The sequence below is a fragment of the Halichoerus grypus genome, chromosome 2 (genome assembly GCF_964656455.1).
Source record: "Halichoerus grypus chromosome 2, mHalGry1.hap1.1, whole genome shotgun sequence".
Classification (NCBI taxonomy): domain Eukaryota; kingdom Metazoa; phylum Chordata; class Mammalia; order Carnivora; family Phocidae; genus Halichoerus; species Halichoerus grypus.
The window spans coordinates 68,090,337-68,116,587 of NC_135713.1; the positions used below are offsets into that span (position 1 = coordinate 68,090,337).

The 26,251-nt window shown below is 38.7% G+C and overlaps 1 protein-coding gene across 5 annotated transcripts in view; it reads right to left on the bottom strand.

The window, feature by feature from the left end:
• Window positions 1-2,142: 2,142 nt before the first annotated feature.
• FER (FER tyrosine kinase) overlaps window positions 2,143-26,251 on the bottom strand; it is a 418,533-nt gene continuing 394,424 nt past the window's right edge. For all 5 annotated transcript variants that reach the window (XM_036123015.2, XM_036123018.2, XM_078066948.1 and 2 more), the window contains 2 exons: window positions 7,497-7,619; window positions 2,143-6,304 (listed from right to left, as the gene is read on the bottom strand). In XM_036123015.2, coding sequence (XP_035978908.1) covers window positions 6,159-6,304; window positions 7,497-7,619 — 269 coding nt within the window. In that variant the 3' untranslated portion in view covers window positions 2,143-6,158. The remainder of the gene's footprint in view (window positions 6,305-7,496; window positions 7,620-26,251) is intronic.

Sequence of the window (26,251 nt, forward strand, 5' to 3'; positions counted from 1 at the left end):
ATTCCCTGTCCCTGAGTGGTAGTTCAGGAAAAGCTTCCTGAATGACTAAAGCAGAGAGAAAACACACAATAAAATTCTGCTACCAGGGTCCTTACTATCACTTTGAACCTTACTTTGTAGAACGCTTGAATCTGCTGGTCTCCCTGGGAATGTGTGGGAAGACAGTTTAGAAATTCAGAATTGGGCGCCTGGGTGGCTCAGATGGTTAAGCGTCTGCCTTCGGCTCAGGTCATGATCTCAGGGTCCTGGGATTGAGTCCCGCATCGGGCTTCCTGCTCCTTGGGAGCCTGCTTCTCCCTCTGCCTCTCTCTCTCTGTCTCTCATGAATAAATAAATAAAATCTTTTAAAAAAAAAATAGAAATTCAGAATTTAATCTGTTTAGAATAAAATAAATATTCATGTTTCAGGGTTCTTCCAGGTTTGCTGGCAAGGAGGGAAGCTAAATCCGTCTTCATGCTGCAGGCAGAGATACCTACTACAAGATTTCTTTAATAAAATAAAAAGTAGGAGCTTTCCCAGCAAATGTCCTCCAAGGCCGCCTACCCCACACTTGTGTGTGCTGCTTGGGGCACATGCCGAGCCTCCGTCATGTCTGCAGCCTTCGCGAAAAACTGAGCCAGGGGAATTTCATTGTGCAGTGGCCACCTCCTGAGATTATCAGGGGCATAAAAGAAAATCAAATCAATATCCAATTCAGTGTCCTTTAAGAAATGTAGAGGCTCGAGAGGAATGTAATGTTTAATAACACGCAGCAGGAAGCTCCCCAAAACCCCTGTTTGAGGACCAGCTCTCTTTTACGGATGCTGCATTTCTTTGTCGGCAGGTAGCCTGGAGCGGCTTTGCGTGGGCACTCTGTCCCTGCCCTGCCTGCCCGTCAGCCTTGGTCTCCAGAACCCCTGGCTCTGCCTTCTGCGTCTCCCCTCAGCTGTGCTGCACCACGACTGGCTTTCGGATGTTTCTAAGATTCTTTCCCCTCAAACATGACTAGTACAAAGACAAGAAACATTGCTGTTTAATTGGTATTTTCCTCCTTCCCTGCTGAATTCCATGTTTCCCCAGAGTATAGCTCACCCCAGGAAGGTCCCTCTGGGCATGACTCCAGAAGCCAATTAGTTAACATTAGTCAGGAGGTGAAACAGGGCTGATCCAAGTGCTCTCATTGAGAAGACTACACCCTGGCGCAACTAAAGATTTCTAACAAAGTATGAATAATGAGGGACCTTAGTTTTAAAAAAATATTACATATAACTAATGCAAATGGAAAGAGATTTTGAGTTGTATCTTTTAAATGTCTGAACATATATGCCCAGATCCTGGTCAGCAAGACAATGAGTGCAGGTGTGGTCCAGGAGCATCATCCCTGAGCCGTGGACAGAAAACTGCTCCAAAGGCAAGGGAGAGAGGTGTTTGGTTTGCTCACACTAAGGCCCACACACTGGCAGGTGACCTCTTTTGCTTCTTTGGCTTCCGTATCTTTTTAATTTTCTATCGGGAAGGATCTGGCCTGGAGGCACCGGTCTCCTTGGGCTTTCTAGTGACATCGTCCAAGCCTCTGTTCCACTTGAATTATTCCATGCTCTCAGTAGGGGCTGCATCATCCTGTCTTAGAATAACAGGTTCTTTGCTCTCTTGCCTTTGCAGATGCTCACCTCAGCTCCTTATTAACAGACAAACTAAAGTCTATGCTCATTACTTCTGTGCAGTTTAAAGTGACTGGAATTTAGTTCAGCAGGATTCTTCTACCACCCAAGACTCTCTGTCCTATTAGTGAGCTGAGTGAGTCTTGATGTCTATATGCAACAATTCAGAATTTAATCTTTGAATCATTATGAGGTGGTAGGCTGTTTTTCAAGGGGTAATAAATATTTCCTTGAATTATGACTGAGATAGTTTATACACCGTCTGCATTATAGCATTATTCTTTAAAGGAGAATTTTATGGGACTCTAAGACTATCAGTATCTCCTTCAAGTAGGTAATCTTGTATATGACTATTTTCTTTTGCAGGAATGAATATGCAATTCTGGATTCTCCCAAATAATACTGTATTCAGACTTGATGTGAAACTAATCAAAACAGAGAAAAATAAATAAAATTAAAATATTTAATAAAAAATTTCTGGTATGCATAAGCAAATCAGAGTTAGTAATAAAAGAGGTAACTTTATTTTAATGGTAAACTTTCATGCTAACTTAATAGTATAATGGAAATGTAATATAAACTCACTTTCATATAAAATCTTTGTTTCCATTTAATTAACATATTAATACATAAAGAAGATGTGTCTTTTTCAATGTTCGCCCCTTTGTTGTCCTGCTTATTTTCCATTACTCTCTGTTTTGTGTGAAGGCTCTGACCTAAATACAAAAGTCGGTCTTTACAGGACAGTGCTTAGGACAATCAGTTCTGTTGGTAAGAAACTTCTAAAATATCAGTGGTGTGATCAAGGGAGTATGTGTAAAAAGAAGAGGGCTGAGGCAAACAACCTCTGCAGAATGTATCGATCTCACTTCAGAAAACCCCTGGCCACAAAATAGCGTCCACAGAGCATACTCCCCGAGGTTGTCAGGTGTACTCTGAGAACCACTGCTGGTCACAAGCAAGCCTGTGAAAGCGGAATGTCTGAGAGAACTCTGAATGACAGCAATGTGATGTCACTGATTTTTGCATTGTAAGTGTTATGTTTATCCCCCTAATGAGGTCCTCAGTGTGGGGCATGTATCATAATTGAAACAGTTTCTTCTTGACACAATCTCACAGAGTTATTTTAGTGGTATTAGCCAAACTATATGAAACTATATGGCAAAACCGAAATACAACAGACAAGAAAACCGTACTGTGGCTTAAAGGAAATTAAACCTATTTCAATGACTAAACATTAGCTTTTCTTTTAAAAATAACCTTCAAATGAAAAACAGCTGTGAAATGTGTCCTGAACAATAGCTAATACAATTAGGCTCACGGTCTATACTGATCTGCTAGTAAGATGTTTCAGTAATATTGTATTTGCGATAAAATGGTGAATTATGGGTGAAGAACTTTATTGCCTATATTAAATTTGGGCGATGAGAGGGAAATGATTACGTGAGACCTTTCACTGGGGACTCAGTGGTGGGATGGACTGAAATAAGGCATCTGGTTTTAAAAAGTTTAAACAAAACCTACTAATCCTTTATTATTATTTTCCTGGAAGAGAAAGAATATATTGGCTTTGGGAAGTAACCTTAGATTGCATGGAATACGAAATTCATTTTAGGTTTCAAATATTGGCAATATATATTAATTTAACAGTAAAAGATTTCTGTTCTTGAAAATTGATGAACTACCTAAATATTTGTCATAATGGTTTGTTGGTGATTCAAGATCGAAAAATGCAGGTGAGTCAGGCTGCCTGGGCTTATCTCCCCCCCCCCCCCCCCACTCTGTACTCATAAATTTAAGGAAGTATGACAGGAACTGTATAGGAATGATAAATGCAACTCTTGGAAAATCCATTAGCAACACAGATTTGTGACCTGGCTTAATTACATTCAGTCTAGTGGCAATTTTTGTTACTGTCTTCTTACTAAACAAGTTATAAGGTTTTGTGCATTTCTGAAGCCTTCTTTCCCCACATCAACTTGCAAATTCAGAATAGTATTTATATGTGTGCTTTCTGGGTATGGATTAGCCTCTTAAAGTACATAATTCCAATAATTATCAGTGACAGAAGGGATGAATAAATTATGCTCCAAGCACAACAAAATTAACAGTAAAAAATGGTTTGCATAAGTTTTTCTTAATGCATGTGCCTATATTAAATTTAATATTCCATACAACTTATCCTGAAAGATTCCCAATGAGTTATTAATCCTGAACTATACTGCTGCCTGCTTTGGGACAAAGAATAAAATAGAATTTAAATGCTGCAGATGTCACGATGTTTTGAAAAGCTTCTTTAATTTAAGCACAGAGTTATGATATGAATTGCAAATTCTAACAGCCTGGATGAGTGAAATATCAATGCCATGTTCATTTTTTACACCAGAATGCAAAGATTAAGCTTCAGGTCTTGTTCACAAAATTAAAGCCAGAACCGTCATCCCCTCTCCTTGCTGAGAGCTTAGCGTTAAGGCTAATAAGTGATGAGGGGCTGTTTTCTTTAAACAAAGAATATTACGAAGAGGTTCATTTGGAAATACTGACAAAGGATAAAAATGTCCCATCTGACTCTTTTCCTTTGAAGGCTGGCAAGTGCCGGAAGACCATAGAACTTAATTAATGCATCTGTGCTTTGATTTAGCACGGTATAGGCCAGCAAAAGAAGTTTTCATTTATTTACCATATTTGACAGAAGGGAAGACAATGCTGATTTTTTAAAAAGTTGCTTGTATATTGCAATATATTTTTGAGGGCAAGTTTACTTGGTTTTCATTTTAGTCTGGATGTAGTAATTATTAAATGTGTACAAAACTTGCAAGGAAGTTGAAATGATAGACATATCATTTGTTCTCTTCAGTATTATCCTTTATACTCTTTAGAGTACTGGGTGTGAGTTCTGTGCGATGGTATTCATAGGCAGCGAACAGCTGGAGAGGGCAGGAGGAATTTTCTATCCCATAAGCTCTTCTAATGGATATAACCAAACGATCACTAAGGTGCTATTTATCTGGACACAGGCCCGAGCACTTATTAAAAGCTCCCAAGCCACATTGACCCCTGAGCGTGACCATCTCCTACACACATATTTATCCTGAGAGGCAACTATATACAGAACATGGGGTAAGTTCCCTGGATGCAACTCAATAGAAATGAGTTGCAGCTCAACAGAATCCTACTTTTAACTCTGTGTTACATATGATTCACATGAAGCATCTCCAGAACTGTGCTCGCATACCTGTCAGCTAAGATGAGGATTTCCTGGTAGCAGTGTAAGGGTAAATGAAGGGGGAAAGTGGAAACAGGAGAGCTGTCCCGGTATCTTCTTCAATAATGTTCACTTGACTTCTTTACCGTTCACTCCTGCTTGATGGTAGTGTGTGTGTGTGTGTGTGTGTGTGTGTGTGTAGGCACACGTGCATGTGTGTACACACATTAGTGTGTTTACAAACTAGAATCACGAAATTCTTTCAGCTCTGGAAAATGATACAAATAAAGGGCATTAAATACCGGGATGCCTCCTCTGAGGTGAAGGTACTTAACCAAAAGTAGGCTGTTATTTCTGTGGACTTGTGCTTTGTAGTTCCGCTAAAACATTTTTTTGCTGCCATTAGGCTCTAACTGTGAACTTCCGAAAACATTTTAGAACTTTCCCTGTGAATTCAGACCATAAGATAAAAGGTGTGTGTGTGTGTGTTTGTAAAGGCATAACTCTGATAAGAAGGCAGATTGTATATTTTCCTTCTCTTTCTCTAGCTGCTCCCTCTCCAGACCCCCCTCCCATTCAAAGCTTCCTTCTTGCTGGCACCGCTCTCAGAAAACACCCTTTAAGAGCTGCTGGTTCAACCCGAGGAGTGGGCTCTTTGAGGACATTCCATGCAGCATTGTCCGCTGCCCGGACCGAGGAGCAGGGCAACAGCTCCACCTTACTCATAATACAGGAGTGTGATGTTTCTCACACTGCACTTCTTTCTGGCAAGGAAGAAGAGAAAAACCCTAAGAGGTCCAACTAATTCCCAATATAAAATGATGTTTACAAACAGAATCTTGCCTTGGCAGAGCAAAAAGCCACCTTTGGTTGGAACGTGTCCTGCAGACAATGGCATTCCCAGTGCTGCTCCGGCACCGGTGGGGTGGGGGTCTGTGGCACACGACAGCTGACCGTGAACTGTGCCTCAAGTAGAAAACCTTGGAGACACATCAGTGGTCCTGGTGTGAAACAGATCTGATCATCCCTCCCACTGAGAGGCTGTGCTTTTCTATTTACAATGGCCTGAAATGGCAGGATTGCTGGGTGAGCTAGTAAAGCCCTTGGTAAGAGTGTCTGTTTCTGGAATACATTGGCCTTTGCTTTTTTTTTTTTTTTTTTTGTAAGTGGCACATACTTAAAAAAAACAGTTAATAACAAAAATCACCTTAGAAGACTGTTGCAGGTAATGTGGTATAAACTCATTGTTAACAAGAAGAACAGTGTCACTCTGTTGGAGGACCAGGTCCTAGAGGCTGTTGGCACTGCTCCGTCACTGTGTGATTTTCCTCTTGATGACAGTGAGCTCTTTCTGAAGTTCACTGAACTTGGGGCGGTTTTCAGGTTTATAATCCCAGCACTTCGTCATAATTTTGAAAATGTCCTCTGGGCAATGCTGAGGGGCTGACATTCGGTACCCTGAAGACCCAAGAGGAACAGAACAGGGAGTTTAGAATGGAGATAAGACATAAATGTTCACACGGGGCATCGTGCAGTTTGTCATCTTTGGTATCTTATGTTGTAGGTGTCATCGAAACCCAAAAAGCCCATTTCAGGGCAAACTGACTTCTGTTTTCTACAAGTGATACAGAATTCAGTATTACAGAGCCATTGAATTACCTTCTAGCTTGAATAACTTATTTTTCATTTGCTCATTTGTCACAGTCTGAGGTAAGATAAATCACATACAAATGCATATTTTAGTTGCTCTAAGTATTTGCTTTTAGAATTTGCTTTTAGATGCTGTGGGCAGAGATTTTAAAAAAAAAAAAAATCATCTATACAACCCAGGTTTTTGAAGACGAAGAGAGGATAAGGATTTTATAGACACTAATTTAAAAGTGAAATGAAAATGAATAGGAGTTTTACTCCTTGATAGCTCAAGAAAAATCGTTAACTCAGAGCTGTCTGACGGTGTGCTGGGCAGCGCGGGCGGGCCTGTGTGTGTTCACGCAGGAAGTAAGATGGTGGGGAGGGGAAGAAGGGGCTGCAAGTCCTCCTCCTGCACCCAGTTCTACAGCCAGCCTCCCCGAGAGGGGCCTCCCACGAGGGCATTACTGTGTCAAAGCATTCTGTGTGGTGAGCGCTGCAGACTACACCAGTGCGTGCCAGTGGGCCACCAGCACCGACTGGCTCCTGCTTCTGATCTGGGAACAGCATATGGTGTCTTCAGAAATGTTACACAGTTTTCAAAAACTTCTCTCTGAAGTCCAACTACATTTCAATTTATAATACTATTAGTGGTGTTCATTTGGCATAGAACAAAAAATAGGAGGTTGAGGAACACTACTCTCTTCTGCTTGAAGATAGTGCATGGCGCAACCTTGCAGATGTCATGCCAGGCAGGGGGGATAGAAGGAAAGCCTAGAGCTCTCTTTTTAAACTGCTGGAATCTTTAAAAGTTTCTTTTGCTGTTGTTGGTTTTTGTTACGGAAGGGCCACACCATCCATGGGATGCAAGAGCAGATTGATCAACACCTCTGCTGTCTGCATACCCAAGTAGGATGTCCCCTCCTCCTGCCAGGAAATCCACAGACTCAGCATGAGCACCGCCCCTGGGGGCTGGATGTGAACACTGCTACCCCCCCCCCCCCCTCTGTCTTTGGCTTACCTCTTTCCACTTGCTCCCGGGCTTGTTGATTTGTCATTCCAGGGTATGGACAGACCCCTAAGCTGAATGTCTCCCAGAGGAGGATGCCAAAGCTCCACACGTCACTCTCAGAACTGTATCTCCCTGGAGGGCGAACAAAACCATTATCAGGTAAGTGTGTAATAGGGGACCATTTCTGTTATGCATGCCTCTGTCAGTCCCATAATAGCTCATTTAAACTTACTGGTGGAATGCAATAATTAGTGATCTTATTTCTTCACTAGTTTTACTTTCCAGGACTACTAAATATTACCAACTAGATGAATAGTCATCAGGCTGCTGGTTTAACAAAATCAGCTTTCAAATCACTTTACCCCCACCAAAAACAAATATTCAGCCAGCATGCAAGCTTACTTTCCCTGTGGTATCTAAATGAGATGGATGGTTTATATAAAAAAAAGATATAAATTTGTACACATCAATGCCTAGGAGATTAAAAAAGTTGGATTTCTGTAATTTTGTCTTCTGTCTGCATCATTTTCTTTCCATTAAAATTACAAACAAACTTAAAGCAATAATGAAAGTTTCTTAACTTCAATTTTTTACTTGTCACTGTTTACAGATATTCCTACATGCTTAAAGGTCTCATTTTCTCCACTGTTTCATTTATGGAAAATACATTTTTTTCCTCTGTATTTTGAATAGAGTAGAATTAACATAGCTGGCTGATAAGAACAACTTCTTTAAATTACATGGTGTCTTGTTTTGTCAAACTATCTTGGTGCACCTGTTTTACTGAGCTACATGAGCTAAGCTCTTTGGATTTTTTTTTTTTTGGTAGTTTTCTAGAGAAGAGCAGAGATAAAAGCGTAAGATACCTTGTGGAGATGGATATGAAATTAAGGAGGGAAACAGAAAAATCCTTTCTGTCCTCTAAGATGCTAAGAATTTAAAGATTTTCATAACATATTTTAATTTTATGTATAGAGCATATACTATCATAACTAAACCCCATTTGTAGTGGAATAAAAGGGTTCTTAAATGATTTCATTTCTATCCCCATTGTAAGCTACCCACCTCAACTCTGCCACTCCAGGATTATAAACACCTCTTGGCTAAAAACATCTTGTTAAAGTAAGATGGCTTTTTCTTTCTTGAACAAAGTAAAATGAGAATGAGAGTATGCCTGTACTTTGATAACTGCTGTGACGTCAGAGTCTAGAGTGTAGTTGCTGATTATCCCCTCCAGCTGTGTGAATTAGCTTCCTTCTTACTAGACAGTAATTATGGAAATTCACTATGCTGTTTGGTAGCAAGATTAGTTTTCTTGTCTGCATATCAACTCTTTTCATGTTTGCCATTCAGTAATTTAATACTTTGCATGGAAGTCATTCAATGACTACAAGTTAAGATTAATTCTTGAAGGAAGTCAAAGGCATACAGAGCCAAATACTTTTTTTGTAAGAGGATATCAGGGTAGAGATCAAGAAAGGCATGTTGCATACCAAGATCACACTCCAAAAGTGAAAGTTAATAACCTAATTCTATAACCTTGGCCTTGAACCTGGTTTTGCTGGATAATTTAAATTTTTTAAAAACTATTTTTAATTTATTTATCCACTTATTTTAATGAGGTATAATTGATACATATTATATCAGTTTCAGGTGTACAGCATAACAATTCAATATTTGTATGTATTGCAAAATGATCAATACAGTAAGTCTAATTGACATCCATCACCATACTTAGTTACAAAATTTCCTTGTGATGAAAACTTTAAAGATTAGCCGTTTTAGCCACTTTCAATATGTGCAATACAGTAGTATTAATTATAGTCACCATGTTGTGTTTTATATACCCATGATTTATTTATTTTGCAACTACACCCATTTTACCCATCCCCTACCTCTGGCAACCACCAATCTGTTCCCTGTATCTATGACCTTGGTTTTCTTTCTATTCTTTTTTCTTTTTTTTTTAAGATTTCACATGAAAGTGAAATCATATGGTATTTGTCTTTCTCTGACTTATTTCCTGTAGCATAATGAGCTCGAGGTCCATCCATGTTGTCACAAATGGCAAGATACTATTTTTTATGGCTGAATAATATTCCATTGTATACCACATCCTCTTTATCCTTTTACCTGTCAGTGGGCACTTTGTTTACATGTCCTAGCTACTGTAAATAATGCTGCAATGAACACGGGGGTGCATATATCTCTTCGAGTTAGTGTTTTCCTTTTCTTCAAATAAATACCTAGAAGTGGAAATACTATATATATGGTAGTTCTATTTTTAATTTTTTCAGGAATCATCATACAGTTTTCCATAGTGGCTACACTATAAATATTTCCACCAGCAATGCACAAACGTTCCCTTTTTTCACATCCTAACAAACATGTTATTTGTTATCTTTTTGATTATAGTCATTGTAACAGGTGTAAAGCCATCTCACTGTAGTTTTTTTTTATACACTGATTACAGTGCCATTGACTATATTCCCTATGCTGTACCTTTCATCTCTTTGACTTATTCATCTGTAACTGGAAGCCTGTACCTCCTACTACCTTTCATCCATTTTGCCTATCCCCCCAAACATCTCCCCTGTTAACCATCAGTTTGTTCTGTTTATGGGTATTTTCCATATGTTGGCCATTGTAAATAATGCTGCGATAAACAAAGGAGTGCATATATCTTTTTGAATGAGTGTTTTCATTTTCTTCTGATAAAACAGTAGTGAGATTACAGGATCATATGATATTTTTATTTTTAATTTCTTGAGGAACCTCTAAATTGTTTACTACAGTGGCTATACTAATTTACATTCCTACCAACAATGCAAAGGGCTCCTTTTTCTCCACATTATTACCAATACTTGTTATTTATTTTTGATTCTAGCCATTCTTACAGGTGTAAGGTGATACTTCATTGTGGTTTTGATTTGCATTTCCTTGATGATTAGTGATATTAAGCATCTTTTTATGTGTCTGTTGGCCATCTGTATGTCTTCTTTGGAAAAAAATGTCTATTCAGATCCTCTGCCCATTATTTAATATTATTATTTGTGGGGTTTTTTTGGTGTTGAGTTGTGTAAGTTCTTTATATACTATGATATTAACCCCTTATCGGTATCTCATTTGCAAATATCTTCTCCCATTCAGTAGGCTACCTTTTTGTTTTGTTGATGGTTTCCTTTGCTGTACAGAAACTTTTTATTTTGGTTAGTCCCAATAGTTCATCTTTGCTTTTTTTCCTTTGCCTGAGCAGACATACCTAGAGAAATATTGCTAAGCTAATATCAAAAATACTACTGCCTATGTGTTCTTCTAAGAGTTTTATGGTTTCAGGTCTCACATTTAGGTCTTTATTTTGAGTTTATTTTTGTGTATGGTGTAAGAAAGTGGTCCAGTTTCATTCTTTTGGCTGCAGCTATCTAGTTTTCCCAGCACCATTTATTATTATTTAAAAAAAATATTTAAGTAATCTCTACACACAAAGTGAGGATCGAACTCATGACCCTGAGATCAAGAGTCACACACTCTTATGACCGAGCCAGCCAGGAGCTCCATCCCAGCACCATTTATTAAAAAGATTGTCTCTTCCTCAATGTATATTCTTGTCTCCTTTGTCATAGATTAAGTGACCTTATAAGCATGGGTTTATTTCTGGATTCTTTTCTGTTCCATTGATCTATGTGTCTATTTTTGTGCCAATACCATACTGTTTTAATTACTACAGCTTTGTAGTACATCTGGAAATCTGGCATTGTGATACCTCTAGCTTTGTGCTTCTTTCTCAATATTGCTTTGGCTGTTCAGAGTCTTTCTGTGGTTCCATATAAATTTGGGGACTATTTGTTCTAGTTCTTTGAAAAATACTATTGGTATTTTGATAGGGATTGCATTGAATCTGTAGATTGCTTTGAGTAGTATAGACATTTTAACAATACTATTTCTTTTAATCCATGAGCATGGTATGTCTTTCCATTTGCTTTTTCCTCTTCGATTTCTTTCATTAGCATTTTATAGTTTCCAGAATACAGGTCTTTCACCTCCTTGGTTAAGTTTATTCCTAGGTGTTTTATTCTTTTAGTGCAGTTGTAAGTGGAATTGTTTTCTTAATTTCTCTTCTAGTTGTTTGTGTATAAAAACACAACAGATTTCTATATGTTAATTTGTATGCTGCAACCTAACTAAATTTATTTATTCTAATGATTTTTGGTACAGTCTTTTGGGTTTTCTTCTTATAGTAACATGTCATCTGTAAATAATGACAGTTTTACTTCTTCCTTACCAACCCTGGATGCCCTTTATTTCTTTTACTTGTTTCATTGCTATGGCCAGGACTTCTAGTACTATGTTGGATAAAAGTGGCAAGAATGGACATCCTTGTCTTGTTCCTTATCTTGAGGAAAAGCTCTCAGTTTTTCACCATTGAGTATGATGTTAGCTGTGGGTTTTTCATATATGGCCTTTACTATGCTGAGGTATGGTCCTTCTAAACACACCTTACTAAGAATTTTTATCACGAATGGACGCTGAATTTGGTCAGATGCATTCTGTGCATCTAACTGAAATGATCATATTCTTATCCTTTGTTTTGTTAATGTGGTGTATTACTTTGATTGATTTGTCAATACTGAACCATCTTTGCGCCCCTGGAATAAATCCTACTTGATTGTGGTGAATGATCCTTTTAATGTAATGCTGAATGTGGTTTGCTAATGTTTTGTTGAGGGTTTTTGTATCTTTGTTCATCAGGGATATTGGCCTATAGTTTTCTTTTTTTGTACTGCCTTGGTATGGTTTTGGTGTGAAGGTAAGGCTGGCCTTACAGGATGTATTTGGAAGCTTTCTCTCCTCTTCTATTTCTTGATGTAGTTTGAGGAAGATACGTATTAACTCTTCTTTAAATGTTTGGTGGAATTCACCTGTGAATCCATCTGGTTCTGGACTTTGTTGGGAATTTTTTGATAACCAGTTCAATCTGGTCATTAGAAATTGGTCTGTTCAGATTTTCTATTTATTCCTGATTTTTAGAAGAAATGTTTCTAAGAATTTATCCATTTCTTCTACATTGTCCAATTCATTGGCATATAATTTTTTGTAATAGTCCTCATAATCCTTTATATTTCTGTCACCTTGGTTGTTACTTTTCTTTCATTTCTGGTTTTATTTGGGTACTCTTTTTTTTTTTGAAGAGTCTGGCTAAAGATTTAGCAATTTTGTTGATCTTTTCAAAGAACCAGATCTTGGTTTCACTGGCTTTTTTTCTATTGCTTTCTTAAGTCTCCATTTCATTTATTTCTACTCTGATCTTTATTATTTCCTTTCTTCTATTAACTCTGGGCTTTCTGTGTTCTTTTTCTAGTTCCTTTAGGTGTAAGGTTAGATTGTTAGAGATTTTTCTTCTTTTTTAATTTAATTTTATTATGTTATGTTAGTCACCATACAATACATCATTAGTTTTTGATGTAGTGATCCATGATTCATTGTTTTCGTATAACACCCAGTGCTCCATACAGTACGTGTCCTCCTTAATACCTATCACGGGGCTAACCTATCCTGCTACCTTCCTCCCCTCTAAAATCCTCAGTTTGTTTCCTGGAGTCGAGAATCTCTCATGGTTCGCCTCTCACTCTGATTTCCCCCCCTTCATTTTTCCCTTCCTTCTCCTAATGTCCTCCATGCTATTCTTTATGTTCCACAAATAAGTGAAACCATATGATAATTTACTTTCTCTGCTTGACTTATTTTACTTAGCATAATCTCCTCCAGTCCCATCCATGTTGATGTAAAAGTTGGGTATTCATCCTTTCTGATGGCTGAGTAATATCCATTGTTTATATGGACCACATCTTCTTTATCCATTCATCTGTTGAAAGGCATCTCGACTCTTTCCACAGTTTGGCTATTGTGGACATTGCTGCTATGAACATTGGGGTGTATATGGCCCTTCTTTTCACTACATCTGTGTCTTTGGGGTAAATACCCAGTAGTGCAATTGCTGGGTCATAGGGTAGCTCTATTTTTAATTTTTTGAGGAACCCCCACTGTTTTCCAAAGTGGCTGTACCAGCTTGCATTCCCACCAACAGTGTAAGAGGGTTCCCCTTTCTCCACAACCTCTCCAACATTTGTCAATTTTTGCCATTCTAACTGGTGTAAGGTGGTATCTCAATGTGGTTTTGATTTGAATTTCCCTGATGGCTAATGATGATGAACATTTTTTCATGTGTCTGTTAGCCATTTGTATGTCTTCTTTGGAGAAGTGTCTGTTCATGTCTGCTGCCCATTTCTTGACTGGATTATTTGTTTTTTGGGTGTTGTGTTTGAGAAGTTCTCTACAGATCTTGGAAATCAGAGCTTTGTCTGTAGTGTCATTTGCAAATATCTTCTCTCATTCTGTGGGTTGCCTCTTTGTTTTGTTGACTGTTTCCTTTGCTGTGCAGAAGCTTTTTATCTTGATGAAGTCCCAAAAGTTCATTTTTGCCTTTGATTCACTAGCCTTTGGAGATGTAGATTGAAAGAAGTTGCTGTGGCTGATGTCAAAGAGGTTACTGCCTATGTTCTCCTCTAGGATTTTGATGGATTCCTGTCTCACATTGAGGTCTTTCATCCATTTTGAGTTTATCTTTGTGTATGGTGTTTGAGAATGGTCGAGTTTCATTCTTCTGCATGTAGCTGTCCAATTTTCCCAGCACCATTTATTGAAGAGACAGTCTTTTTTCCATTGCATATTTTTTCCTGCTTTGTCGAAGATTATTTGATCACAGAGTTGAGGTCCATATCTGGGTTCTCTATTCTGTTCCATTGGTCTATATGTCTGTTTTTGTGCCAGTATCATGCTGTCTTGGTGATCACTGCTTTGTAATATAGCTTGGAATCAGGCAACGTGATGCCCCCAGCTTTGTTTTTCTTTTTCAACATTTCTGTGGTGATTCGGCGTCTTTTTGGGTTCCATACAAATTTTAGGATTGTTTGTTCCAGCACTTTGAAAAATGTCATTGGAATTTTGATCAGGATGGTGTTGAAGGTATAGATTGCTCTGGGTAGCACAGACATTTTAATAATGTTTATTCTCTCAATCCATGAGCATGGAATGTTTTTCCATGTTTTTGTGTCTTCTTCAAATTCTTTCATGAGTGTTCTGTAGTTCCTAGAGTATAGATCCTTTACCTCTTTGGTTAGGTTTATCCCAAGGTATCTTATGGTTTTTGGTGCTATTGTAAATGGAATCGTTTCTCTAATTTCTCATTCTATAGTTGCATTGTTAGTGTATAAGAAAGCAACTGATTTCAGTGCATTGATTTTGTATCCTGCCACATTACTGAACTGCTGTATGAGTTCTAGTAACTTGGGGGTGGAGTGTTTTGGATTTCCCACATAAAGTATCATGTCATCTGCAAAGAGAGAGAGTTTGACTTCTTCTTTGCCAATTTGAATACTTTTTATTTCTTTTTGTTGTCTGATTGCTGTTGCTAGGACTTCTAGTACTATGTTGAACAATAGTGACGAGAGTGGGCATCCTTGACATGTTCCTGATCTTAAGGGAAAGGCTCTCATCTTTTCCCCATTGAGGATGATATTTGCTGTGGGTTTTTCATAGATGGATTTTATGAACTTGAGGAATGTTCCCTCTATCCCTATACTCTGAAGAGTTTTCATCAAGAAAGGCTGCTGTATTTTGTCAAATGCTTTTTCTGCATCAATTGAGAGGACCATATGGTTCTTCTCTCTCCTCTTATTAATGTGTTCTATCACACTGATTTGATTTGCGAATGTTGAACCATCCTTGCATCCTGGGGATAAAACCCACTTGGTCGTGGTGGATGATCCTTTTAATGAATTGTTGGATCCTATTAGCTAGGATTTTGTTGAGGATTTTGGAATCCATATTCATCAGGGATATCAGTCTAAATTCTCCTTTTTGATGGGGTCTTTGCCTGGTTTGGGGATCAAGGTAATGCTGGCCTCACAGAATGAGTCTGGAAGCTTTCCTTCTGTTTCTGTTTTTTTGGAACAGTTTCAGAAGAATAGGTGTTATTCCTTCTTTGAATGTTTGGTAGAATTCCCCAGGGAATCCATCAGGCCCTGGACTCTTGTTTTTTGGGAGGTTTTTGATCACTGCTTCAATCTCGTTAGTGGTTATTGGCTTATTCAGGTTGTCAATTTCTTCCTGTTTCAGTCTTGGCAGTTTATAGGTTTCCAGGAAGGCATCCATTTCTTCCAGGTTGCTTAATTTACTGGCATATAGTTGTTGATAATAATTTCTAATATTGTTTCTATTTCCTTGGTGTTAGTCGTGATCTCTCCCCTTTCATTCATAATTTTATTAATTTGGGTCCTTTCTCTTTTCTTTTGGATAAGTCTGGCCAGTGGTTTATTGATCTTATTAATTCTTTCAAAGAACTAGCTTCTAGTTTCGTTGATCTGATCTGTGTTTTTGGTTTCTAATTCATTGATCTTTGCTCTAATCTTAATTATTTCTCTTCTAATGGGTGGTTTAGGCACGTTTGTTTGTTGTATGTTGCTTTTTCTCTAGTTCTTTAAGGTGTAAAGTTAGTTGGTGAATTTGGGATTTTTCTATTTTTTTGAGAGAGGCTTGGATGCCTATATATTTCCCCCTTAGGACCACCTTTGCAGTATCCCATAGGTTTTGGACTGATGTGTTTTCATTCTCATTGGTTTCCATGAATTGTTTAAGTTCTTCTTTGATTTCCTAGTTGACCCAAACATTCTTGAGCAGAGTGATCTTTTAGCTTCCAAGTGTTTGAATTTCTTCCAAATTTTTTCTTGTGATTGAGTTGCAGTTTTAAAGCATTTATGGTCTGAGAATATGCAGGGAATAATCTCAATCTTTTGGTATTGGTTGATTTGTGACCCAGTATGTGGTCTATTCTGGAGAAAGTTCCATGTGCGCTTGAGAAGAATGAGTATTCTGTTGTTTTAGGGTGGAATCTTCTGTATATTGTGGTCCAGTGTGCCATTCAAAGCTCTTGTTTCTTTGTTGATTTTCTGCTTAGATGACCTGTCTATTGCTGAGAGTGGAGTATTGAGGTCTCCTACAATTAACGTATTATTATCAATATGACTATTTTGGTTAACAGTTAGCTTATGTAGATGGCTGTGCCCATTTGGGGGCGTAGATATTTACAATTGTTCAATCTTCTTGTTGGATAGACCCTTTAAGGATAATATAGTGTCCTTTTGTGTCTCTAACTACAGTCTTTAGCTTAAAATCTAATTTGTCTGATATAAGAATTGCTACCCCAGCTTTCTTTTGAGATCCGTTGGCATGGAAGATGGATCTCCATCCCTTCACTTTCAGTCTGGGTGTATCTTAGGTTCAAAATGAGTCTCTTGTAGACAGCATATGGATGGGTCCTGTCTTTTTATCCAATCTGCAACTGTGCCATTTTATGGGAGCATTTAGGCCGTTCACATTGAGAGTGATTAGTGAAAGATATGAATTTATTGTAATCATGTTGCCTGTGAAGTCCTTGTTTCTATAGATTGTCTCTGTAAATTTCTGTTCTATATCACTCTTGGGGTCTTTCTCCTTTTATAGAACCACCTTTAATATTTCTTGCAGAGCTGGCTTAGTGGTCACATATTCTTCCGTTTCTGCCGGTCGTGGAAGCTCTGCATCTCTCCATCCATTCTAAATGACAGCCTTGCCAGATAAAGTATTCTTGGCTGCATGTTCTTCTCATTTAGGACCCTGAATATGTCTTGCCAGGCCTTTCTGGCTTGCCAGGTCTCTGTGGATAGGTCTGATGTTATTCTGATGTTCCTCCCTCTGTACTTAAGGAATCTCTTCCCCCTAACTGCCCTTAAGATGGTTTCCTTGGTTCTAAGATTTGTGAGTTTTACTATTACATGCCAGGCATTGGCCTGGTTTCCTTGATCTTGGGAGGGGTCCTCTCTGCCTCTAGGACACAAATGTTTGTTTCATTTCCCAGATTAGAGAAGTTCTCAGCTATGATTTGCTCAAATATATCTTCTAGTCCTCTCTCTCTCTCTCTCTCCACCCCCTCAGGTATCCCAATAATTCTGACATTGGAACATTTCATGGTGTCACTTATTTCTCTGATTCTGTTTTCATGGATTTTGAATTGTTTCAATCCCTGGCCTCCCCTTTATCCTTCTTTTCTATCAATTGGTCTTCTAGGTCACTAATTCGTTCTTCTTCTTCCTTTTTTTTTTTTTTTTTAAGATTTTATTTATTCATTTGAGACACAGAGATACAGAGAGAGAGAGAGAGAGAAAGCATGAGCAGGGAGAGAGGCAGAGGGAGAGGGAGAAGCAGGCTCCTCGCTGAGCCAGGAGCCCGATGTGGAACTTGATCCCAGGACCCTGGGATCATGACCTGAGCCGAAGGCAGATGCTTAACCATCTGAGCCACCCAGGCGCCCCACTAATACGTTCTTCTGCCTCACTTACAGATTATCTAGATTAGACCGGATCTCATTGATAGCATTTTTAAGTTCTGCCAATTCAGCTTTCATTTCTGCCCTTAGAGACTCTATGTTGCCATTAATCGATTTCTCCATTCTAACTATTGTCCTCACAACTGCTACCCTGGATTCCACTTCTGACATCTTGGTTATATCAGTATCCATTTGTAAATCTGTGGCAGAAGTCACAGTCTCCGAGTCTTTCCTATTTGGGGGGTTCCTCCTCCTAATCATTCTGTTGAGGGGTGTTTGAGGGAATGTAAAGAGTCCAAATTATTGACCACAACCCAAGCAAGATGCAACTGTTTTGTAGGGACCTTAGGGTTGTTGGCCTCTTGTTCTCCCAGCCTGTCTTCTGGGCGAGGGGCCTGCCACGCTGTTACTCAGGCAACCCTGTTTGGGCAGAGTTGCCCTGCCTCTTGTGGGGGGGAAATGGGCTTGGTGAAAACCGTTTTTTGGGGGCTTTTGTTCTCTGGTGTCTTTCCCTGCAGCTTTCTGAGTCTCTTCCGAGACAGCAGAAGAGATCGTTTCCAACCCTCTGCCTCAGAAGAGAGAGACTGCAGTCTGTTCTTCAGTGGGCTCTCCAGGCCACCCTATCTCCATTTCTGTCTGTGCTGCTATAAACTGCAGCGTCCTGGGTTGTGCACCCCTCAGCAGGGGTCCCAGTCCTCGCCTCCAGGTTGGGGCACATCTGTGCCCTTTGTGCTTCTAAAACCGCCAGCCGCTTCCAGTTCACACACCCACTCCAGGTTTCAGTCCGGGGGGGGGGGGGCTGCCCTAAAGTCCTTTCCCTTCTGCTACCAGTCTGCGAGTCTGTGCCCCGTCCCCAGTGCAGGAGGCTATCGCTCACCGGCGGTGTAGGATCCCCACGGCTCCCTCCCCCTTCCATTTATCTTCGGATGTGTGCCTGCGGAATCATGGCTCCCCGCTTCATACCTTGAAACCAACCGCCTGCAATATTCTGTTTGTAGAGATCCAGATATATCTGCTTACACCTCAGGCTGATTTCGTGGGTGTTCAGAGTGGTCTAGTAGATATCCAGCTCAGTTCTGGGGACTGGTTGGAATAGGGTCTCCTACTCTGCCGCTATCTATTCCTTTCCCTCTTTTTGTTTCTTGAGGAAGACCTGGATTGCTATGAATTTCCCTCTTAGAAATACTTTTGCTGCATCTCAAAGATTTTGAACCACTGTGTTTTCATTTGTCTCCATGTATTTTTTTATTTCCTCTTTTTTTTAAAAAAAGATTTTATTTATTTATTAGAGAGAGCACAAGCAAGGAGAGCAGCAGGCAGAGGGAGAAGCAGGCTCCCCACTGAGCAGGGAGCCCAATGCAGGACTCTACCCCAGGACCCTGGGATCATGACCTGAGCTGAAGGCAGATGCTTAATCAGCTGAGTCACCCAGGCATCCCTTTACTTCCTCTTTGACTTCTTCATTGAATCATTGCTTGGTTAGTGGCATGTTGTTCAGCCTCTATGTGTTTGTGCTTTTTCCAGTTTTTTTCTTGTAATTGATTTCTAGTTTGATACTGTTATGATCAGAAAAGATGTATGATATGATATGTCTTCTTAAATTTACTGAGACCTATTTTATGGCCTAATGTGATCTCATCTGGGGAATGTTTCATATGCGTTTGAAAAGAATGTGTATTCTGTTGTTTTTGGATGGAATGTTCTGTATATATCTATTAAGTCCATCTGGTCTATTGTATCATTCAAAGACACTGTTTCTTTATTGATTTTCTGCCTGGATGATCTCTCTGTTGATGTGAGTAGGGTGTTAAAGTCCCCTATTATTATTTTATTAGTGTCAATTTCCTTATGTCTGTTAATATTTGCTTTATGTATTTAAGCATTCCAATATTGAGTGTATAGATATTTACAACTGTTCTACCCTCTTAATCCGGTTATCATTATGTATTGCCCTTCTTTATCTCTTGCTACAGTCTGTTTTAAAGTCTGTTTTGTCTTATATGAATATTGCCCTTTCCTTTCATAATTTTCTTCTAATTATGTCGTTTTCTTTTCCACTTAAAGAAGTCCCTTTAACATTTCTTGTAAGATCAGTTAAGTGGTGATTAACTCCTTTAACTTCTGTTTGTCTGGGAAACTCTTTATTTCTCCTCTAATTCTGAATAATATGCCAGGTAGAGTATTCTTTGTTGTAGGTTTTTTCCTTTCAGCACTTTGAATATCATGATGCCATTTTCTTCTGGCCTTTCTCTTCTCCTTCTGGAACCCCTATAATGTGAATGTTTCTTCACTTGATGTTAAGATCAAGGTTATGATCCCTTAACCTGATTTTAAAAATTCTTTTTACTTTTTGCTTTCCTGCTTGAATGCTTTGTATTACCCTGTTTTCCAGATTGCTGATCTGTTCTTCTTCATCCTCAAATCTAATATTGATTGCCTCTAGTGTATTTTTCATTTTGTTATTGTATTCTTCAACTCTGATGAGTTCTGTTTTACTTTTTCTATCTTTTAGTAAGTTCTCATAAAGTTCATCCATTCTCCTCCAGTCTGGTGAGCATCTTTATGGCATTACTTTGAACTATTTGTCAAGTAGACAGAGTATCTCCATTTCATTTAGTTCTTTTTCTGAGGTTTTGTTCTGTCCTTCATTTGGAGCATCTTCCTCTGTCTCCTCATTTTGCTTATTTTTCTGTGTTTGTTTCTGTGAATGAGGCAAAACTGCTACATCTCCTAAACTTGAGAAAATGGCCTTGTGTATGGTCATCCCCTGTGTAGACTATCTGTGCCTGGTGACTTTGGCTGGCTGGCTGGAGCTGTGACTAATACAGGCTGGGGTTCCTGGGCACTCTATACTGGGCTTCCCTGCTGGGATGGCTGGAGCAGAAGTGGGTATGGGCCAGAGCAATCCTGGACAGTCTGTGCAGAGGGTGCCCTGGCAGGAGAGCTAAAGCTGAAGTGAACATGGGCTAGGGTTGTCCTGGGGCTCTCCATAGAGATGTCACCTTTGCAGGAGAGCTGAGGCTAAAGTGGGTGCAGTCCCGGGGTGTTAAGTGCAGGCAAAGAGCACTTGGTGGGGTGGCTGACACTGAGAGATGCATGAGCCTGGGTGCTCTATGCAGGATGCATCCTGGTAGGGTGGCTGGAGCCAGGGCAAGGTGTGGGCTGGGTGGGTCCCAGAGCACTCTGCAACAGGAGTGCCCTAGCAAGTCATCTGGAGCCAAAGTCATGTGGGCCCAGTGTCTTTCAGGGTAAGTTGCACCTGTGTCACCTTGGCGAGAACAGCTAGAGATGTAATGAGCACTGATCAGGCATGTCCTGGTGTGTGCTGTGCTGGGTGGGGCTGCCTTGGTAGGATGGCTTGGGTTGGTGTGGGCTAGAGGTTCAGGGTTCACTGAGGAGGTAGGTTGGCTTTCAAGGTGCAGGGGAATGTAAAACATGACACTTGCCAAAATGATTTGGAGAGAGTTCCAGCAGCTCCCCTGTTGTTTGGTAGAGTTCTAGAGCTGGATCTTTTATATTCTAGTTGCTTTTTAAAACCATGGCTTTTTTTTCCTCCCAGTACCACAGGGCATCTGGGGCATGTATGTCATTGTAGTTTTCCTGATGATAAATGATGTTGAGCATCTTTTCATGTACTTATTGGCGATCTGTATGTCTTCTTTGGAAAACTGTCCAGTCAAATTTGCTTATTTCTTAATTGAATTATTTTTTTTTTGATATTGAGTTGTATGAATTATTTTGGGTATTATTAACCCTTCATCAGATACATGATTTGCAAATACTTTCTCCCATTTAGTAGGTTCTCTTTTCATTTTGTTGATCCTTTCCTTTGATGTGCAGAAAGCTGTAGCTTGATGTAGTCCTACTGGCTTATTAAAGTAGAAAACCTTTGCTTTTGGTGTCAGATCCAAAAAATTATCTCCAAGAACAAGTCAAGGAAATTACTGCCTATGTTTACTTCTAGGAATTTTGTGGTTCTGAGTCTTCTGTTAAAGTCTTGAATCCATTTCGAATTAATTTTTGTGTATGGTATAAGATAGTGGCCCAGTTTCATTCTTTTGCACGTGACTGTGTAGTTTTCCCAGCACCATTTATTGAAGAGCCTGTCCCCTCCTTATTGTATATTCTTGGCTCCTCTGTTGTAAACTGATTGACCATATATATGTTGGTTTATTTCTGGGCTCTCCTGTTTCATTGATCTTTGTACCTATTTTTAATCCAATACCCTACTGTTTACCCTAGCTTTTTAGTAGAGTTTGACATCAGGCAGCACAATGCCTCCAACTTTGTTCTTTCTCAAGATTGCCTTGGTTATTCAGTCTTTCGTGGTTCCATACAAATTTTAGAATTGTTTGTTGTATTTCTTTCAAAAACGCATTAAATCTGTAGATTGCTTTGGGTAGTATAGGCATTTAACAATATTCTCCTAATCCAGAAGCATGGAATATCTTTCCATTTATTTGTGTTGTCATCATTTTCTTTCATTAATTTCTTTCACTGTCTGAGTACAAGTTTTTCACCTCCTAAGTTAAATTTGTTCATAGGTATTTTATCCTTTTTGATGCAGTTGTAAATGGGACTGTTTTCTTAATTTCTCTTTCTGATAGTTGATTTCAATGTATAGAAATGCAACAGATTTTTGTATAGTGTACCCTGCAACTTTACTGAATTCATTAATTCTAACCCTTTATTGGTAGAGTCTTTAGTGTTTCTATATATAACAATGTCATCTGCAGAGAGTGATAATTTTACTTTTTCTTTTCCAGTTGGCATGCTTTTTATTTTACCCTTACCTAACTGCTCTGGCTATGACTTCCAATACTATGTTGAATAAAAGTGGTGAGAGTGGGAATCCTTGTCTTATTCCTGGTCTTAGAAAAGCTTTCAGCTTTTCACTGTTGAGTACAACAATAGCTGTGGGCTTGTGTCATATATGGCCTGTATTATGCTCAGATATGTTCTTTCTATACCCAATTTGTTGAGATTTTTATCACAAATGGATGTTTAATTTTGTCAAATGCTTTTTCTGCATCTATTGAGATAATTTTTATCCTTCCTTTTTTTTTTTTTTTTTTAAAGATTTTATTTATTTATTTGAGAGAGAGAGAGAATGAGAGACAGAGAGCACGAGAGCGAAGAGGGTCAGAGGGAGAAGCAGACCCCCCGCTGAGCAGGGAGCCCGATGTGGGACTCGATCCCGGGACTCCAGGATCATGACCTGAGCCGAAGGCAGTTGCTTAACCAACTGAGCCACCCAGGCGCCCTATCCTTCCTTTTGTTAATGTGGCATATCTCATTGACTTGTGAAGGTTAAAACATTCTTTTTTTTTTTTTTTAAAGATTTTATTTATTCATTTATTTGAGAGAGTGAGAGAGAGAGAGAGCACATGAGAGCGGGGAAGGTCAGAGGGAGAAGCAGACTCCCTGCCGAGCAGGGAGCCCGATGCGGGACTCGATCCCGGGACTCCAGGATCATGACCTGAGCCGAAGGCAGTCACTTAACCAACTGAGCCACCCAGGCGCCCAAGGTTAAAACATTCTTGCATCCCTGGAATAAATCCCACTTGAATATGGTGTATAACCTCTTAATGTATTGTTGAATTCGATTTGCTAAAATTTTGTTGAATTTTGCAGCTATGTTCATAAGGGATAATGACCTGTAATCTTCTTTTCTGGTGGTGTCCTTGTCTGGTTTTGGTATCAGGGTGATGCTGACCTGGTAAAATGACTTTGGAAGTATTTCCTCCTCTTCTATTTTTTGGAAGAGTTTTAAAGACGAATTAATGCCAATCTTTGTCCATGTTTGGTAGAATTCACCAGTGAGATCATGTGCTCCTGGACTTTGTTTGTTAGTTTTTGTTTACTAGTAAGGAAACTGAATCATTAATCAGTTTGTTCAGATTTTCTATTTCTTCATAATTCAGTCTTGGTAAGTTGTACATTTTTAGGAATTTATTCTACTTTGTCCATGAGTTATGGCATACTGTTGTTCATAGTAGTCTTTTATGACCCTTTGTATTTCGGTGGTACTGGTGTAATATCTCCTCTTTCATTTCTTGTTTTGAGTCCTCTTTTTTCTTGGTAAGTCTAGCTAAAGGTTTGTCAATTTTATTTTTTTCAGAGAACCAGCTCTTTGTTCACCATTCTTTTTTATTGTCTTTTTAGTCTCTATTTCATATATTTCTGCTCTGAGCTTTGTTATTTCCTTCCTTCTACTAACTTTGGGCTTCATTTCTTCTTCTTTTTTTTTAAGATTTTATTTATTTATTTGACAGAGAGAGACACAGCGAGAGAAGGAACACAAGCAGGGGGAGTGGGAGAGGGAGAAGCAGGCTTCCCGCGTTCATTTCTTCTTCTTTCTCTAGCTACTTGATGAATAATATTAATTTGAGATTTTTCTCTTTATTTATTGCTATGAACTTCCCTCTTAGAATTGCTTTTGCTTCATCTCATAAATTTTGGTCTATTTTGATTTGTCTCAAGGTTTTTAAAAAGATTTTATTTATTTATTCAAGAGAGAGAGCACACATGAGCAGATTGAAAGGGAGAGGCAGAGAATCCCAAGCAGACTCCATGCTGAGTGAGGAGCCCCATGCGGGACCCAATCTCACAACCCTGAGATCATGACCTGAGCTGAAACGAATCAGACACTTAACTGACTGAGCCACCCAGGCACTCCTTAAGGCATTTTTTGATTGCTCTTTTGATTTCTTCTTTAACCAATCAGTTTTTCAGTAGGATGTTGTTTAATCTCCCAATAACTGTGAAATTTCATACTATTGTGGTCAGAAAAGACGCTTGATGTGATTTCGATCTTCTTAAATTTATTAAGACTTGTTTTGTGGCCTAAGATACGATCTGTCCTGGAGAATGTTCCATGTGCACTTGAGAAGGATGTGTATTTTGGTGCTTTTGGATGAGATGTTCTGTATATATCTATGTAGTCCATCTGGTCCAATGTGTCATTTAAGGTCTGTATTTCCTTATTGATTTTTCTGTCTGGATGATCTATCCATAGATATAAGTGGTATATTAAACTCTTCTACATTATTGCTATTTATTTCTCCCTTTAGGTATGTTAATATTTGCTTTATATGTTTAAGTGAGCCTCTGTTGGCTGCATAAGTATTTACAAATGTTATATACTCTTGTTATATTGGCCACTTTATCATTATGTGATGCCCTTCTTTGTCCTTGATTACAGTCTTAAAATCTATTTGGTATGATACAAGCATAGCTACCTTAGCTTTCTTTTGATTTCCATTTGCATGAAATATCTTTTCCTGTCCCTTCACTTTGAGTCTGTGTATGTCCTTACATCTGCAGTGAGTTTCTTGTAGGCAGCCTATAGATGAGTCCTGTTTTTGTTTTTTATCCATTCAGCCAGTCTCTGTCTTTTGGTTGGAGAATTTAGATCATTTACACGTAAAGCAGTTGTTGATAGATACGTACTTATTGCCAGTTTAATTGCTTCCCAGCTTTTTGTAGTTCTTCTCTGTTCATTTCTTCTCTTGCTCTTTTCCTTTGTGGTTTGATGACTTTCTTTAGTAGTATGTTTAAATTTCTTTTCTAATGATCTTTTGTGTATCTACTATAGATTTTTGCTTTGTGGTTACCATGAGGGTTACATAAAACAACCTATATTTATAACACTCCATTTTAAATTGATAAAAACTTAAGTTTGAATGGATTCTAAAACTCTACAAATTTACTCTCCCTCACAACATTTGGTTTTTGATGTTACAGTTTACATTTTTATTTTCTGTATCCCTTAACTAATTATTATAGTTATTTTTACTACTTTTGTCTTTTAACCTTCATACTAGCTTTGTAAATGATTAATCTATCTTCACTATATATTTACCTTTATCAATGAGATTTATACTTTCATGTGTTTTCTCATTACTAATGAGCACCCTTTCTTTTCAGCTTAGAGAAGTCCTTTTAACATTCTTGTAAGGCTGGCTTAGTGGTGATGAACTCCTTAACTTTTGCTTATCTGGAGAACTCTTTGTATCTCCTTCAATTCTAAATGGTAACTTTGCCAAGTAGAGTATTCTTGGTTGCAAGTGTTCTACTTTCAGCCTCTGAATATATGGAGCTACTCGCTTCTGGCCTGCAAAGGTTCTCTAAAAAATTTGCTGATAGTCTTATGGGGGCTCCTTTGTATGTGACAATTTGCTTTTTTCTCTTGCTGCTTTTAAGATTCTTTTCTTCTCTTTAACCTTTGACATTTTAATTATAATGTGTCTTGGTGTGAGTCTCTTCGAGTTCATTTTACCTGGAACTCAATGGGCCTCCTAGATCTGGATGTGTTTCTTTCCCTAAATTAGGTAAGTTTTAA